The 17,811-nt window shown below is 40.7% G+C and overlaps 1 protein-coding gene across 2 annotated transcripts in view; it reads left to right on the plus strand.

Annotated features, from left to right (window-relative positions):
- Positions 1-16,034: 16,034 nt before the first annotated feature.
- The window catches only part of HIBCH (3-hydroxyisobutyryl-CoA hydrolase), a 91,073-nt gene continuing 89,296 nt past the window's right edge, over positions 16,035-17,811 (plus strand). The window contains exon 1 of one of the 2 annotated variants that reach the window (XM_007464970.1): positions 16,035-16,122. In XM_007464970.1, coding sequence (XP_007465032.1) covers positions 16,088-16,122 — 35 coding nt within the window. In that variant the 5' untranslated portion in view covers positions 16,035-16,087. The remainder of the gene's footprint in view (positions 16,123-17,811) is intronic. The other variant, XM_007464971.1, reaches the window with a different exon arrangement.

The raw sequence follows: 17,811 nt of genomic DNA on the forward strand, positions 1-17,811 counted from the left end.
ACGGAAGAGGCGGGGGAGGAGGAGGAGGAAAAGGCGGAGGAGGAGGTGGCCGGGCGTGGGAGGCTAGCCGAGGGTCGCCGGGCGTCTGGCCGCAGGCTCAGCCAGAGGGCGAGGGGCTGGGAGCAGGGCGGTGGTCATCGGAGGGCGAGGCGCAGCCGTGCGGCGCGCGGCCACGCTCTCCCGGAATCGCAGACCGCAGCATTCGCCAGGCCGCCGCCCTCTTGTTTCCCCCCGGACCACTGCGTGGAAACGCGCGGTGACGCCTCGAGGCTCCCGGGGCGAACGGGGGCATCCCACGCCTGCCTGCAGGAGCCCGGAGTCTGCAGCGTCGCAAGTGGAGCGTGATGATTCAGAGGGGAGTGCCAGGAAGCAAAGGGTTCCAAGGTCACCTCATCCACTGTTTTTGTTTTCTTCTTGTAGCCGCCCGCAAATTCGCTTTTAATATCTTCCTCCTCCATTCTTCCGTACTCTTTTGAGGATTGTGGTTTTGATACACGGGCTGGCAGCTGTGAAGATGGACTTCCTGCCGGTGGCAATCGGGTCCCATTGTTCTAATAGAAATGTCAAGCGTGCTGGTTGTGCTGCAAACCCTAGCAGTGTCTCCTGGGAGCTTGACTTACAAGGTGTGGGCCTAGAGCCACCCTGACCGGAAGCACACCGTGGGTAGTGATTCAACCCTCTAAACTGTGGGATTCGGTATACCTTAAAGATGGCTTTGAATGGGGTGGGTAGTGATAGGAATGGGTGATGATGGGGGGATAGGTAGACATTTTTAAAGGGCAACAGAGTGTTGAACAGAAGGGGTCTGGCCGGTGACCCAGTAGGCTGGATGTTGTTTGTGAGCACACCGGGCCTTCTCAAGTCCTTCACACATCCTTTCACTTCATGGCACACCTAGGAAATAATCTTGTCTGCAGGACCCCAAGTGGGGCAAACAGAGGAGGCAGCTCATGCAGGAGGGACTGGGCCCTTCCATCTTGGAGGGCAGAGGAGACCACTATGTACATATCTATAACTCATTCCGTGGTATGAAATTAGGAAGCTCTGTTTTAATGTTCTAGCTAGCAGGTTTTCTTATCTACATTTCCCCAAACCTCCTGAGTTGTCAAGTCTTGGTCCTTAGAGCAGTGGGGAACCACCAGGACAGGGGCCTGGGGGTAATACTCAACTTGTCATAGTCCAGCAAATGGTGCTTAAAACTTTGCATCTCCTGGGCGGAACTCATCTTTCTGCTCCCAGCCTGCTTCTATGGTCTCTGACTGAGACAACGCCTCCTTCACATCCCCCCCCACCCCATTATCGGGCTTTCACTCACTAGCAAGTCCAGCTGATCCATTCTGTCTTCTCTCTTAGATTCATTTCTTAGGTCCATCCCCTGTATTATTGTTTATTAATCAGTCTAATAATTGTATCTAGTCTTATTTCTATCTATGATGGAAAGATCAAGAAATAGTTTGAACATAATCAACTATACTCCAATATAAAATTAAAAAGTTAAAAAAATAAATCAAAACAAAAACAAACAAAAAGAATCAGTTTGATAGTTGGAAGTAAAGAGATAGCAGATACCAGAAGAGTTAGAACGCACAAAGAATTTGCCCCTAGGGAGTAGGAATTGGGCGAGAGAGGGGTGGCACAGGAGACTGCTGTTTTTGTGACACAGCAATATGCCTCTACAAGCTAAATCTAGTCCACTTTCCACTTTGCTGCCATGGAGATGATCCTACATCACACCTCTCAATAGGTTGCTTGCTTAAAAGCTTTCACTGGCTCCCGGGTCCTATCAAGAGCAAGCTCCTGGGCATGGCTTTCAAGGCCTCTCTCCCCCTCGCATCTGTCAATCCTGCCCTCTCACATTTGTCGTGCCATTTTACCATACCACATCTAGTTTCCTAAATGCACAAACTAGTTTCATTCCTTTGTGCCTTTATACCTGTTATTTCTTTTGCCTGGAGTATTCTCATGCTGCTGTGATGATAGCTAATGGCACGAGGCTAAGTGCTTTTTGTGTTTTATAGCTGTTCATTCTTATATCAACCCTGTGGTAGGATTACTGTTATCTCAATAAAGAATAAAACTGTGACTTAGAGAGGTTAAGTAATTTACTCAAATATGTAGCATATGGTGAGGCCAGATTTGAGCCCAGCTATATGACTTCAGGACTCACATTACTTTACCTGTTCATACTTTAAAAACTTTTCTCAGACACTAAATTTGAGCAGGATTTAAATTGTAAAATGTCTTAAAAGTCTTCAAAGTACAAGGAGAAAATATAAGTGAATTGCTTTTCATCTCAGAGTAAGCATGGAACAAAGGACAAAATTACAAAGGAAAAGTGACAGATTTGACTATAGAATTTGTAACTTCTTTCATCAAAAAGGCCCATAGAGTAAAATTAAAAGACAAGTAAAAATTATCCAGAAATGTGCAATATATATGAAAGATAAGAGAGTAACATCCTCATTTAATAAAAAGGTCTTACAAAGAAAATATAAATATCTTGTTTTTAAAAATGGGCAAAAATGTAAATTAGTTAAATCATGAAAGTAGAATGCAAATGGCCAAACATATTTTTAAGGGAAGTGAAAATGTAAAATGATAATGCACCTTCAAGTTGACTGAGAATAAAAGAATAGAGCTAGTGATTTGGGCCAGCGACCCTTGAGGCAGGATGTATGGCAGATGAGCAAGCTCAGTGCTGAGAAGGGCATAAATTGCTTCAATGTTTCTGGAGGGCAATTTGGCAGAATGCGGTAAAAGCCTCAAAAATGCTCACACCCTTTGACTCAAAAATTACATTTCTGGGAATTCATACTGCAGGGATTGACAAATATTTTCTATAAAAGTTCAGATAGTAAATACTTTAGGCTTTGCAGGCCACATATGTCTTTCTTGCTTTTCTTCTTCGTGTGTGTGTGTGTGCTTTTTCTTTAACCCTGAAAAAATGTGAAAAGCTATTAGCTTGAGGGCTGTAGAAAAACTGCTTGTGGCCTGAAATTGGCCTGAGGTCAGTAATGTGTGCAATGTTGACTGCAAGAAAGTTCATCACAGTGGATTTGGTAATAGCCAAAAGGATAAAGCAACTAAATGTCTGAGGATAGAAATTAGTTACAACCAGGTGTGAAACAAGTGTTTTTAAAGTTTTAAATGTTTAAAAAATTTTCAGAATGATATTTATTGCATGAGATAGTATTCATGATTTAAGTGGAAAAATAACAGTTTACCAAAGAATATCTATGTTATCCCCAATACAACATAATCATGTGTATATATGCATAGAGGAAGAACTGGAAAGATATAAACACCCTAAGATGTTGACAGTGGTCCTGGGGTGGGGGTGAGATTGTAGATATTTGTTTTTTTTGGTTGTGTGTATGTGTTTCCAATAGTGAATATGTATTGTTTTTGTAATAAGTAAAAATACAAGAAACTTTGCTTGGGCAGCAACAAGGCCCTTAGTTGTCAGTTTGAGAAAATCTTCCCCAAATTCACTTCCCCTCTCTCTGTGTGCTCCCTGAACACATCATGATCTTTTTTTTCCTAACAAAATGATTCCTTTATTGCTATTTTTTTCATAACAATCTTTTGACTACCATTATTTACTTAATTGAAGAATGGTTAATACCTTCGTTTAGTTATGCATTCCTCTATTATTGGACATCTGGGTTCCCAGTATTTCACTATTGTAAGTATGCTGGTTATTTTCTACTTGCTGTCTGCCAGATCCATTTTCCTTCCTTCTCTGCCGGACTCTGTGCCTCAGAAGGCAGCACTTTCATAGCCTATTTTCTCTGGGTTCTCTTGCCGGCTGGCTTCCCGTTAGGATTGACCAGTGGGTGATACCAAAAGCAGGTTGGAGAGTGGAAAATGGAAAAAGGTTGGGGTATTTCTTCCCACCTCTTTTGTTGCTTTGGGCCTCTAAGGCTCCTGTAAGGCATCCCCTACCGCTTTGCTAATTTGATCTCCGCCCCTTATCCCTTCAGTCCTAGCAGTGGTAACAGCTTCTTACTGTTGCAAGAGGCTGAGTACCTTCATATCGAATTGTTTCCCTTCACCCAACCCTAAACCTAACCCAAAACTTATGTAAATAGTCAGTTCAACAAAATCTCCTCTGTCGAAACACCTAAGTGGAAGTTGGTTCCTGTTAGGACAGACTGATGTATTAAAGAACACTGGTGAGGGACTTCCCTGGTGGTCCAGTGATAAAGAATCGCCTTCCAATGCAGGGGACGCAGGTCCCATCCCTGATTGGGGACCTAAGATCCCACATGCAGCAGGGCAGCTAAGCCCCTGTGCCTCAACTAGAGAGTCCGAGTGCTGCAAACTACAGAGCCCACGTGCTGTGGAGCCTGTGCGCCACAACTAGAGAGAGAAAACCTGCACCAACTAGAGAGCTCGCGTGCCACAATGAAAGATCCTGCATGCCGCAAAGAAGACCCAACGCAGACAAAAAAAAAACAAAAAAAACAACGCTGGTGAACATCATGGATCACAAATCTTTTATTTCTTATGCAATAGGCCCTGTATTCTCACATTTTACATCTGAGCTTTTGACTATTTGCAAGGTAATCATAGAATGATTTACAAGTTTCCTGAATTAGGAATTTGAATTACGGTGAGGCCAGTGTTTGGGAATGTAACATTTTGACTATTGTTCTCCACTTCTCCAGACACTTTTTGAGAAGTAAGACTCCATTGCATTTTATTGAAGAAATCATATACTACAATATAGTGGTGTTCAAATTTTGATGTTTTCAGTGGAATCCATAAGAAAATATTTGTAAATATCAAGCCTAACATATAAATGAGATTAAAGTCACATACAGATTTGGGGGAACCTTCTTTCTCATCTTTGAGGCAGACTTAGGACATCCCTGCAGAATTCCCGGGCCCCTTGGAGCACATTTTGAAAATACAGATTTGGAGAGTCCAAGAGTCTGGAAGATATATCCTTCATAAATATCAAGTGTCTATTATATTTCTCTAGGTTAGAGTCCTAGAATTACATGGTCAACCATATGACTTTGCCAATTGCCCTTCAAAACACTCTTCACTGTGAATGATGTTGCTTTCCTCATTACTGCATCTATTATCAAATACAAACAAAAAACATTTCCTAATTTTTCATCATAGTTTTAATTGCATTTTTATTATTTTTGAGAGTTTTTCTTTCCTTGTCTATTTGTCATTTGTATTTCCTTTTCTCCTCTTCCTTCCCACCTTTTTTTAGCTGCCTTTTCATGTTCGACCATTTCTCTATTCATTCAATACATATTAATTCCTTATATCTGGGTATTATACTACTGAATTTAAATGACAAACAATACAGTTATGCCTCTGCCCTCACGGAGCTCACAAACTAGCAATATTTGAGTCTTATTATTTATCTTGTTTAATTCAATTAACAATATAGTAGTATGGCCACCCTTTGTCACTTTTGTTATGAATAATTTTCTTAGTTTGCCTTTTATTGAAGGGTGTTTATTATTTACAAATTTAAAAAATTTTAATGTAGTCAAATCTATGGATCTTTGTTTTTATGCCTGGAAAATCCTTTTAAAACCAAAGATCAGATCAATATTCACTTGTATTTCTCCTGATATTTTTTACTATTTGAATTTTTAGATTTAAGTCTTTAATAATCTGGAAGTTATTTTGAGAAGCTCCAAATTGATTTTCCCCACCCAAATATCTAATTTTTTTTTTCTAATATCCAAATAGCCAATTTTCCTGACAGCCTTACTGAACAGATATCCTTTTCCCACTAATCTCTAGTGACAAATACATCATGTATTAAGCTCTTTTATAACCTAGGCTATATTGGGTCCTCTATTTTCTTTGATTCATCTGCCTTTGGATTACTGTGCCAATGGCAAAGTTTTTAATAGCAAATGGGTAATTCTCCACCAAAATTCACTCTTTTCAAATATTCAAAATATTTATGTTTTCAGGTGAAATTTATTAACTAACTTCTTATTATAAAAGTAATGCATTATGAAGACAAGTTGTGGAAACTTTGAGAAAACATGAAAAAATATAAAGAATGAAACAAAACCCATACCAAATGCTATGATCATTAACATTTTGGAGTATAACTTCCCATCTTCTCTGTGTGTTTATGTATATATTATTTCTACAAGTGTTACTAAGCATACTGCTTTGTAAACTGCTGTTTAATCATCATATATGAGCATTTCACCATGTCATTAAATATTCCTTTGAAATATGATTTTTAATGACACATTAGCTGAGGCCTCTAGCATAAGGGTCGATGGCAGAGTGTCAGCAGGTAGCTCTCACAGCCTCCTAGACTCAGTCATATCCTTTACTCAGGCATAGCAAACTAGCATTGAGGTCACCAATTGTTGTCACATGGATCAACATTGCATGCTTGCCACTGTCATACCTCACAGCTTGAAATCAGCTGTTGGAAACTTGAAATTGGTTTTGACTGTAATTCACTGGATTATGAGTTTTGGAGCATTTGCCACCTATACCTCATCTGTTAGGCATGTGTAAAAATGACTCAACCATAAGATATTAGGTAGCTAACAGTTAGGCAAAAATGTAGCTTACTCACACAAGAACTAAATTTGAATTGATTTAGTTGTAAGAGATTCCTAGCACCATATTGCACAATCTTATTTTTGTGTTCCTTTAAAAATCATTAACTAGGGCTTCCCCGGTGGCGCAGTAGTTAAGAACCTGCCTGCCAACGCAGGGGACACGAGTTCGAGCCCTTGTCCGGGAAGGTCCCACATGCTGCGGAGCAACTAAGCCCGTGTGCCACAACTACTGAGCCCACATGCCCTAGAGCCTGTGCTCTGCAAAAAGAGAAGCCACCACAATAAATGCGCACACCGCAACAAAGAGTAGCCCCAGCTTGACACAACTAGAGAAAGCCTGTGTGCAGCAACAAAGACCCAATGCAGCCAAAAATAAATAAATAAAACAAATAAATTTTTAAAAATCATTAACTAATATAACTCGTTTATACTTTCCTTAGAAAAGGCTGAACAACTCTCATGAAAGCAAAGCATATCCATGATTTTCTTAAAGATTTTGGGGAAGAATCCTTAACATTTGTGATAGAATATTTAAAACTCCTTGAGTTTTCCTTAAATTGCAGTACAAATTTACTAAACTATATAAACTAGGGGGCTTTGAGTGTGGTATTCAGGGCTACATGTAGCTGAGATCCTAAGAAAGCAAAGGGTAAATTTCTAGAACAAGTCATGCAGATATATTTATAAGCACTTTCCAATGTATGGGAACATAGGCTTATCTCTAACAAAGTTTCACCAGGCCTGAGTGTTTATCTTTACTCTCTCACACCCTATACACACAAACACATACACACGTAGTACATATACTTAAAACTTCATAAAATAGGAATTATCTTTTTTTTTCACTTACCTTTCCACAGAAGGGTTGCTTACTGAATTCCAAGATGTAAAATATAATAAATGCCAAAGCCTTGAAGTATATGGTTACTTAGGATCTGAGTTTCCCTCTGTCTCAAGGGAATTAAAAGCTGGAATCTGAGAGCAAAAAGCTCAGGGAAGGGACTCTGGATGGACTTCCCCTGTGCTTCATCTGAACACTTTTTTAGTAAACTGCCCAGCCCAGCCCTTACTGATTAGGTGTAGAATTCTCTGCCATTCAGTACAAAGTTTTTCCTCTGGAACAAGCATATTATCAATGAATCATTTCCTCCAATTGTTAGACTTTCCTGAATATTTTCTTGTTTACTTAAGCCATCCATGGAAGACCCTAAAACCAACTTATGTTGGAGACTCCCTGATATTCTTTAGTTTGTAGAACAATTTCCTGCATATTTTGTTATCTTGAATATTTATATCCTCATTGCTTATTCCTTTTGTGTATTTTGCTTTGGAATACATTTGCCTAGCATTTTTTTAGAACTGCTAATTTTGTAATCTATCTTTTGGATATTACATGGTAAGTGTGAATATGACACTAATTTCATAAGGAAAAATGCATTAAAATTCTTTAAACTTCTTAGGCATTCAAAAATAGAACTTTAAGAAGCTTGTTTAAAACATCTAATGTGCAGAATCAAATTCTTTCCCAAAACCACACCCTCCATACTTCATGTTACCAAATTATTCTGGTAAAAACTTAAGCCAGGGCTTCCCTGGTGGCGCAGTGGTTAGGAATCTCCTGCCAATGCAGAGGACATGGATTCGAGCCCTGGTCGGGGAAGATCCCACATGCTGTGGAGCAACTAATCCCGTGCGCCACAACTACTGAGCCTGCGCTCTAGAGCCCACGTGCCACTACTACTGAAGCCCGCGTGCCTAGAGTCCATGCTCTGCAACAAGAGAAGCCACTACAATGAGAAACCCGCACACTGCAATGAAGAGTAGCCCCGGCTCGCCACAACTAGAAAAAGCCCACGCGCAGCAACAAAGATCCAACGCAGCCAAAAATAAATAAATAAATTTATAAAAAACCCCACAAAACTTAAGCCAGCAAGAGACTGGAAAGGCAAGAGGAGACAAGAAGTAGATCTCTCATACGCAAATTATACTGTTTTTATTTTGTTAAGTAACTTCCTTCTATGATACATAAAGTTCATCATTATTTAGGTAATCAGGAGACAAATATATTTTGCCAATAGGGTTGTACTATTACTCCTAACACCTCACAACTTAAAAATAATTTTAGCTTTCATAATGTCTTCACAGATATTGAACTTTTGATCCTAAATGCTTTTCACAAGTTTTTTCTTACAGAATGTACTGACACTGAAATGTTTACTGAAATGTTTGTTTATTGTGATTAATTTCAAGTTTCCACAAATGAAATATTATAAATGGGAAGAAAACATTGGAAAATTAGAAAGAACATATACTTGTCTCCTGTTTTTGTTGTTGTTTTGTTGTTCACATAGTTCTTTTTTTTAAACACTTAAAAAAAATACATATTTATTTATTTATTTTGGCTGCCCGGGTCTTTGTTGTGGCATGCGGACTTCTTAATTTCGGCATGCTTGCAGGATCTAGTTCCCTGACCATGGATCGAACCCGGGTCCCCTGCATTGGGAGTGAGGGGTCTTAACTACTGGACCACCAGGGAAGTCCCAGTTCTTTTCGTCATAGATATTTTTCCTCTCCTTTTTTCACAAGAATAGTTAAATATATTACCTGACATATACAGTTAAATTTTATCTTGGAAATAGCAACAAATGTGGTTCAGCTGATGCTTCTGTGAGGACCAATGAGTTAAATAAAAGTTGCAGACTATTGCTTGACACCAAGATGAGGAAAAGGACGCTAATTCCCAGTCACCATGCACCTCTCCACTGCCTTTTCTGGTCTCCTGCCCACCATCCCTTTAGATAGTCTTATCTCCTGGGTGATTACGGAGGTTTTGTCCGCAACATACTCCAGGGTCTAGGAGGAGATGAGTGTATAGCAGCAGCTGTCTCTCATTTGTTGTTGTTGAAGTCACAACTTAAAACTTGAAAAAAGCAATCTTTAATGTTACCATTTACCATAAATTTTTCGTCAGCTGCAAATTATTTCCTACCTCATCCCTGAATCTTAAAAACACATATGAAACATTGTTGATTTGCCTTGCACTGTCTTTTCGTTTTAAGTGAGTATTTTGCTCCTAAATATAGGCAGAAATTTTACAAATTTCGATTGATCTTACCACTAATAACATAGGATGTGTTGTTTTGGTTTTTTAATTTAGGATTTGGAGGCAAGGGTCTCAAAGGAGGGTTTCTGAGCATTGCAGCTGCACAGAACACTGATATTCACATTTTCTCTTTCCTTACCCTCTATCTTTATCTTCCATTGGGAAAGTGAATACAGCATTAAGAATAGTAGCAAGCCTCACCAACCAAACACCAGAACAATACAAAAGTGACTCTGAAAAGGACTCAAAGTCTTCCCATGTGAGTGGGAAAGCATACTATTTCGACAGTCATTTGATTTTATTTCTCCTCCTCCAAAGAAATAGACATGCGAATAGACATTTGTACTATTATTATGTACCAAGGTTTACGTTTTCTGAAAATACAGAGCTTTATAATATCAGTGTTATATCTTATGCTGTGTATGTAAGACTTATGCATGTATTTTAATTTTAATTATTAAGGACACAGTTTTGCATGCAAAATCAAACAATGTATGAAAGTTTTTTTGTAAGAAATCTGTTTTGGAGGCACTACCTTATGGAAAAACATAAGCCTTTCAATCTTCTTTGATGTGATACATTCATCACCTGGTGGCAACTTACTAGAAACCCAGTACATGTAGTAAAGAAAAAACTCACCCCAAAAGTATTTTGGGAATTACCTATAAAGAAAAATGTGGTAGGTTTTGTGTATTTTTAAAAAAAATAAATTTATTTATTTTATTTATTTATTTTTGGCTGCATTGGGTCTTCATTGCTGTGTGCGGGATTTCTCTAGTTGTGGCGAGCAGGGGCTACTCTTTGTTGCAGTGTGTGGGCTTCTCACTGCGGTGGCTTCTCTTGTTGTGGAGCACAGGCTCTAGGTGCACAGGCTTCAGTAGTTGTGGCACGCAAGCTCAGTAGTTGTGGTGCGTGGGCTTAGTTGCTCTGCAGCATGTGGGATCTTCCCTGACCAGGGATCGAACCTGTGTCCCCTGCATTGGCAGGCAATTCTTAACCACTGTGCCACCAGGGAACCCCTGTAATATTTTTTATGTCCTTAAAAATCACTTTTATTTTTGTTACAAAACAATTATTTACTCTCAAGAGAAACAATAGAAAATATAAATAATAATAGAGAAGTAATGAGTCTCCCCTATTTCCACCATCAGCCAAGGATAACTGCTGCTAACATTTTGGGTATATATTCTTCTAGAATGTTTCTATGCATACACATACACATTTTTTTCTAACAGAAACCATCTTTGTTTTTGAAATTTCCTATTTTATTAATGCTCCTATCTTTATCAGCTGTTCTTTGAATCAGTACACTGGACATGGATACTGGTTGATGACCTGAGAAAGAACCCATCATTGCCTGCCAAACCCACCTAATCTTGGAACTCATAAACATCCCCAGTATCCAAATAGATGGTTAAACCCCAGGGCCTCATGATCCAAGGTGACCCATTTATAGCTCAAAAAAGTTAAACCAGGCTAATCAGATTGTTATGCTGAGTTCAGAAAATGAGAAACAGATGGGCCAGTTAGTAAGTTTGACAAAAGCAAAATGAATAAGTAAATAAATAGTGATTTAAAAGCGATATTGTGAGATGCTGTCACAAAGTAGAGTTGGGCTCAAACAAACCAAGGCAAGTCAAAACCTCTTAAAAGTCAAGTTAGTATGAAGGTGTAGAAAAGATATAGGAAAGGATGTGGGGAGCCAGACAAACTGGCCATGTTTCAAAGTGATACTGATAGAATTAAAATCTGATTTTGTCATGTTTCTGCTTAAATACCCGTAAGGTAGCTTCATAGACCCTTTGTGATCTGATACCATCCTGTCACTCCTTGCCACTATCAGAATGCTGGAGTCATGTTTTGTTTCATCTGTGCAGAGTTCTCCTATATCTAAAACAGTCAGTTCTTCTGAGTAGCTTTCTCTGATTCTTAGACTATGACAGGTGGTCCTGCTATGTGCTTCCATAGCACCATGTAACCTCCAAGGCTGCAGGGCCCAACACCTAACATAGCACCTGGATCATAATAGTCCTTCAGTGACTATATAAAGTACCAAGAGAGAAGCAGACATTCCACAAGTCTGTGTGAGATTCCATGTGACCAAAGAAAGAGGGCAATGAAAAGAAGGGGCACCCAGATGTGGCTCATATGTAATCAATATTTTAAAAAAAAATTTTTTTTAAAGTACTGGTTCAGTTGTTAAATTTAAATTAAAAATAATTCAGTTCCTCAGTTATACTAGACACATTTGAAGTGCTCAATAGTCACTTGTGTCTGATGTTGAACAATATAGTTATAGACAACTGTGAGAGTTTTTAGCAGCTAAATAAAAAGTCAAATGTGGCATCCTAGAAGATTTGTTATCAGTAAAATACAGAGTGAATTGAAGGATGTGATGGTTGAGAGAGAAGAGAGAGGCTAGATCTGGAATGAATTATATGTGGGTACTAGAATGGTAGCAGCGGGGTGTTAAGAGGAGTGGGCAAATCTGAGAGATGTCTCAAAGAAATAATTGGTATGCCTCGATGACTGATTGGCAATGAGAGAAGAAAAAAACTATTCAAGAGTGGTAGCCAGGGACTTTCCTGGTGGCACAGTGGTTGAGAATCCATGTGCCAATGCAGGGGACACAGGTTCAATCCCTGGTCTGGGAAGGTCCCACATGCTGTGGAGCAGCAAAGCCCACACGCCACAACTACTGAGCCTGCACTCTAGAGCCCACGAGCTACAACTACTGAGCCCGAGTACCCTAGAGCCTGTGCTCCGCAAAAAGAGAAGCCACCGCAATAAACCCGCGCACCACAACGAAGAGTAGCCCCCGCTTGCTGCAACTAGAGAAAGCCCGTGTGCAGCAACGAAGACCCAATGCAGCCAAAAAAAATAAAGAGTGGTAGCCAGCCTCCAAACTGCCCTCAATGATCCTTGCCTCCTAGTATTCACACCCTGGTGGGTGTAGTCCCCTCCCACACTGTACTGGGGTAGTATGTGTGACCTACAGAATAAGGCCGTAGTGATGGTACATCACTTCCAAGATTAAGTTATAAGAGATATGGTGGCTTCCATCTTGGTGGTTCTTTCTTTTGGGTCACTACCTCTGGAAGAAGCCAGCTGCTATATTGTGAGCAGCCCTATGGAGAGGCCCCTATGGCGGGGGACTGAAGGCTGCCAACAAGCTTGTCAGTGAGTTTGGAACTGGGTCCTTCTGTCCCAGTTGAGCATTCAGATGACCGCCGTCCCACCAACACCTTGAGTGCAACCTCAGCAAAGACTCTAAGCCAGAACCACCAAGCTAAGCCTCTCTCTGATTCCTGAGTCTCAGAATCAGAGAGATAAGAAATGTTTGTTGTTTTAAGCTGCTAAACTTTGGGGTAATTTGTAACAGCAATTGATAATTATTTTATCAAACCTGAATAAAAAGATAACCCGATTTAAAAATGAGCAAGAGATTTGAACAGCCACTTTACAAAAGAAGATAATAAGTATATGAAAAAGTGCTCAATATCATTAGATACAAGGGAAACGTAAATGAAAACCACAATGAGATAATACTATACACACACCAGCAGGATAAAATTAAAAAGACTGACAGCACAAAACTGTCTCTATACATTTGCTTATTCTAGACACTCATATTAATGGAATCATACAAAATGTGGTCGATTGTGACTAGCTTCTTTTCACTTTGCAGTGTTTTCAAAGTTCATCCATGTGGTAGCTTGTATCAGCAGTTCATTTCTTTTTATTGTCAAATAATATTTTATTGTGTGGCTATATCACTTAAAAAAATCCACCAGTTAGACATATGGGCCAACTTTTAGTGATTATGAATAATGCTCCTATAAAGATTTGTGTGGATTATGTTTTCATTTCTCTTGGGTGTATATCCAGGAGAGGAATTGCTAGGTCTCATGGTAACTCTATGTTTAACCATTTGAGGGACTGTCAGACTTTTTTTCTGAAATAGCCATAGCATTTTACATTCCTACCAGCAGTATATTCAGGATTCCAAATTCTCCACCAACACCTGTTATTTTCTGTCTTTTTGATAGCCATCCTAGTAGGTGCGGTCATATCTTATCTTTTTTTTTATTTTTTATTTTTTATCTTTTATTTTTTTTATCTTGGTCTTGATTTGCACTTCCCTGATGGCCAAGCATGTTGAGCACCTTGTCATATGATTATTGATCATTTGTACATCTTCTTTGGAGAACTGTCATTTTTTTTCATAAATTTATTTATTTATTTTTGGCTGTGTTGGGTCTTTGTTGCTGCATGTGGGCTTTTTCTAGTTGTGGCGAGTGGGGGCTACTCTTCATTGTGGTGCACGGGCTTCTCTTGCTGCGGATCACAGGCTCTAGGCGCATGGGCTTCGGTAGCTGTGGTGCAGGGGCTTAGTTGCTCTGCAGCATGTGGGATCTTCCCAGACCAGGGATTGAACCTGTGCCCCTGCATTGGCAGGCAGATTCTTACCCAATGCGCCACCAGGGAAGTCCCAGGAGAACTGTCTTTTCAATCCATCGTCCATCTAAAAAATAGGGCTATTTGCCATTTTTTATTATTGAGTTGTAATAGTTCTTTACATATTGTAGATACTGTCTCCTTATCAAATATATCATTTGCAAATTTGTTTCCCATTCTGTGGATTGTCTGCAACTAGAATTCTTAGTCCAAAATAATACAAACATTTTTGAGAAAGGTCCTGGGTTACATAATTTGCCCAAATTCACTAAACTATTCACTAAACTAGCACACTAAACTAGTGTGCTAAAGGCAGGTCAGGACCGACATAATTTGTGGGGCTTAGTGCAAAATGAAAATGCAGAGTCCCTTATTCAAAATTTATTACAAGCAGAGCATTAAACCAAAGGCAGATTCCATCTAAGCATGGGGTCTTGTGAGACACAGGTTACACACACATGAAGCTAGGGGGACAGGGAAGATTTGAATCTTGGGCTTGCAGGAAAGCCCTTGGTCTTTCCAGTAAACCATGCTGATGATTGTTCATTTTTTGTGCACGCTGAATGAGGGTGATGTCAAAAAGCGATTTCCCACAGCAGGTTAAAAACTGAATTGTAGGTCAGGAGTTCTTTCTGTGATGCCAGTTTGCCCTCTGTTCAATGGGCATTTGGATAAGTATATTTGACTAGGTAGAAAGGTAATTTTTGACCAAAGGCTTGACAGTATATTCTCAGATGTCAACTTGCTTAGACTAACTCCTTTAAATTCCCTCTCTCTGAAATTCTTCCCTGAATTCCTCCTTCCTGATAAATGTGTCAGTGGTTCAGTGGTGATGAAATGTTTGCTGCTGGACATCTGGGTGTATCTGGACGCAGAGGAACATTCTTCTGTATCTACATAATAGTTGATACTAGTGGTTCATTGGTGATGAAATGTTTGCTGCTGGACATCTGGGTGTATCTGGATGCAGAGGAACATTCTTCTGTATCTACATAATAGTTGATACTAGTGGTTGAGTTAAATTTTAGTTTCATTCAAGAGTAGGCTACTTTCTAGATGCAATTTTATGCTTTTGCTGATAACAGTAACTTTTAGTTTAGTTGAAGACATATATATCACCTCTTAAGGAGACAATTCTTGTCTGTCATTAAGGAAGATTGGGGAACTATTAACTCAATCCTAATATGAAAGAAATTCTGCTATGTTAGGCTAGGAATAAATTACAGTAAATGTCCTCCTCTTACCACGTGTATTTCATCTGCTTGATTCTAAGAATAGAATACTAACCTTAGGGACTTCCCTGGCGGTCCTCCAGTGGTTCGATCCCTGGTTGGGGAACTAAGATCCCGCAAGCCGCACAGCACAGCCAAAAAAAAAATTAATTAATTAATTTTAAAAATAAAAAAGAAGAAAAAAATACTATCTTAAAAAAAAGAAAAGAGTGTAGTGAGATACAAAGCAGATGTCAGATGAAATTTTAAAAGCGTGTGGGAAGTCCCAAGTTTACATTTTTAGTTTTAAAAAATCTTAAGATTCCAGAAAAGTATTTCCTGTCAGTCTCTGCTAGTCAAACTAAGCTGGCTAGGTCACTTGGGTTTTTCCCAGGAGAGCCCCAAGCGAGCAAACTCTGCCGTCCAGTTCAGCCCGCCTCTGCTCTCTGACCTCTCCTTCAGCCCTGCCCCGCCTCTCCCACCGCCTGCACCCCGGCCCCGCCCCTCCCCAGGCCACGCCCCTTCCCCCTCCCATCTCCCTCAACCATTTCCTCAGTCGGTGGCTCTCGCCCCGCCCCTCAGCGACGCGCCGCGGTAGAGTCCTGCCCTAGGCCTCTCTAGCCCTCTGGAGGACTTGCCGTCTGTGTCTGGCGGCGCCGGGCGGCGGTGGGCGGGTCTGACGTGTGGCGTGAAGAGCCAAGCGAGTGGGCTACCGGGTCGGGGTTGTTTTAGGCTCGAGTGTTTTGGCGATGGGACTGCGGGAGGTGTGGAGACTCATGTCGAGGTGAGTGAGCGAGAGGCCTAGGGCAGGTTCATCGGCTGCGCTCGCCCGGGTGGGAAAGGTCAGGGCGGTGGGGACTGCCTGGCCTTGACGTTTCGAGTCGCCCTTGGAGGCGCAGCTCTCAGACCCGAGTCTCGACCCGCCTGGACCACCCTCAGCCCTCTTCTGGGTCTCGCTGTCACTCCTTCTAGCACCTTCTTTGCAGCATCACCTTCGTTTTCTGCCTCTCTGGCTCTTAATGCAGCCTTGACCCCCGTTTCTTTCCTTTTTCAAAGTTGAGTAAGTTTGGGGGACACGCAGGGTTTCAACTTGGGGGAATTTTGTGGCATGTTTTGTGCTGCTAACAAACGCTCGTGCTTTGCCAGTTGTTATCTGTGCTTATGGTGTGATTGTTGTTCAGCTCTGTCGCGTAGTTCCAGCGTTAGTGCAGCTGTCTGGAACTTTGAGGCGAGTGTTGCGGCCGCACAGCTTGGCTTGGGGGAGTATGTGTGCAAACGTGTTTAACTTTTGAAAGTGCTACTCAATGCAGCTTGAGCTCAGCTGAGGAAATCTGGTAGCAATCACTGTAGGAAGTTAGGCTGCAGCAGTCTTGAGGCCTACTGCCTGCCCCCATGCATTACCAGGTATCAGCTCAGGCTGCTTGAAGGGAGAACCGGCTAATTGCCTCGACAGCTGAAATTCCTGGGGGTTTTTAGTCTTGGATTTTGCTTTAGGGCAAAGGGATGGGAGTGGTTTTTTGATTTAAGAATACTTTCAGCTTTAGGGCAGTGTATCTAGTTGTTTTAACCTTGTATCCATACACCTGGTATTCAGTATTTGAAGAAAAATCGAAGAGTTGCTTTCGTTCTTCGTTTTTTTTTTTTTTTTTAATACCTTGAAATTAGTTGTTTCTGTGACTAACCAGCTCACAGAGGAACTTGGCAGATGTAAAGAAAATCGGTACATATAATCACTGCTGATGCTTTTTTGAAGCTGTGAGCAAATACCGAATTAATTGAGAAACAAATTGGGAAGAAATGTTTGTTAACAGAATTAACTGACTTGGGAAAGAATCTGTCATTCCCAGAGTTCAGATTGGCTTTGTTGCACGCCCAGTTGCAAGGTGCAGACTGATTAGGCGAGTCCTGGACTGGTTTGGGGGCTTTGATCAGAGATGCCTTTTCCAGGGCCAGCCCTGGAGTGGGTATTACCCTGGCAAAGCAGAGACCTGAGGCCAGTATCATCCAGTCTTAACAGCCTAATTACAAATGTACTAAGGAACAGGGTGCCACAGTTTTCTGAGAGGAATTAGGGCCCCTGTGCTGTGGTTGACATTGTTGGGCAGTCCTTGAACCCTGGCTTCCCTTGGCTTTTCTGGCACTGTCTTGCTTTCCTACTACCACTCCCCGCTACTTATCCTGCCCTAGTGCCAATACAGCCCTTGGAATTTTTTGTTATTGTTGTAGTTCCCCAGTAAAGTACCTCTCTCTGAAGATAGCTCTCAAATCTGTATGTCTAACCTTGATTTATTCTGAGCTCTAGTACTAGTCATAACCACCTGAATGTCTCTTTTGCACCTCAGATATACATTTGCACATAAGTGTAACCCTTATTCCTCCTCTGCACTTTCAACTTCATAGCACTATCTATTCTTCTAGATTCCTAAAGTTATCTAAGTTCTCCCACACTCCCAATCCTTATCTCTTCCTGCTG

Source organism: Lipotes vexillifer, unplaced genomic scaffold (assembly GCF_000442215.2).
Source record: "Lipotes vexillifer unplaced genomic scaffold, Lipotes_vexillifer_v1.1 scaffold903, whole genome shotgun sequence".
Lineage (NCBI taxonomy): Eukaryota > Metazoa > Chordata > Mammalia > Artiodactyla > Lipotidae > Lipotes > Lipotes vexillifer.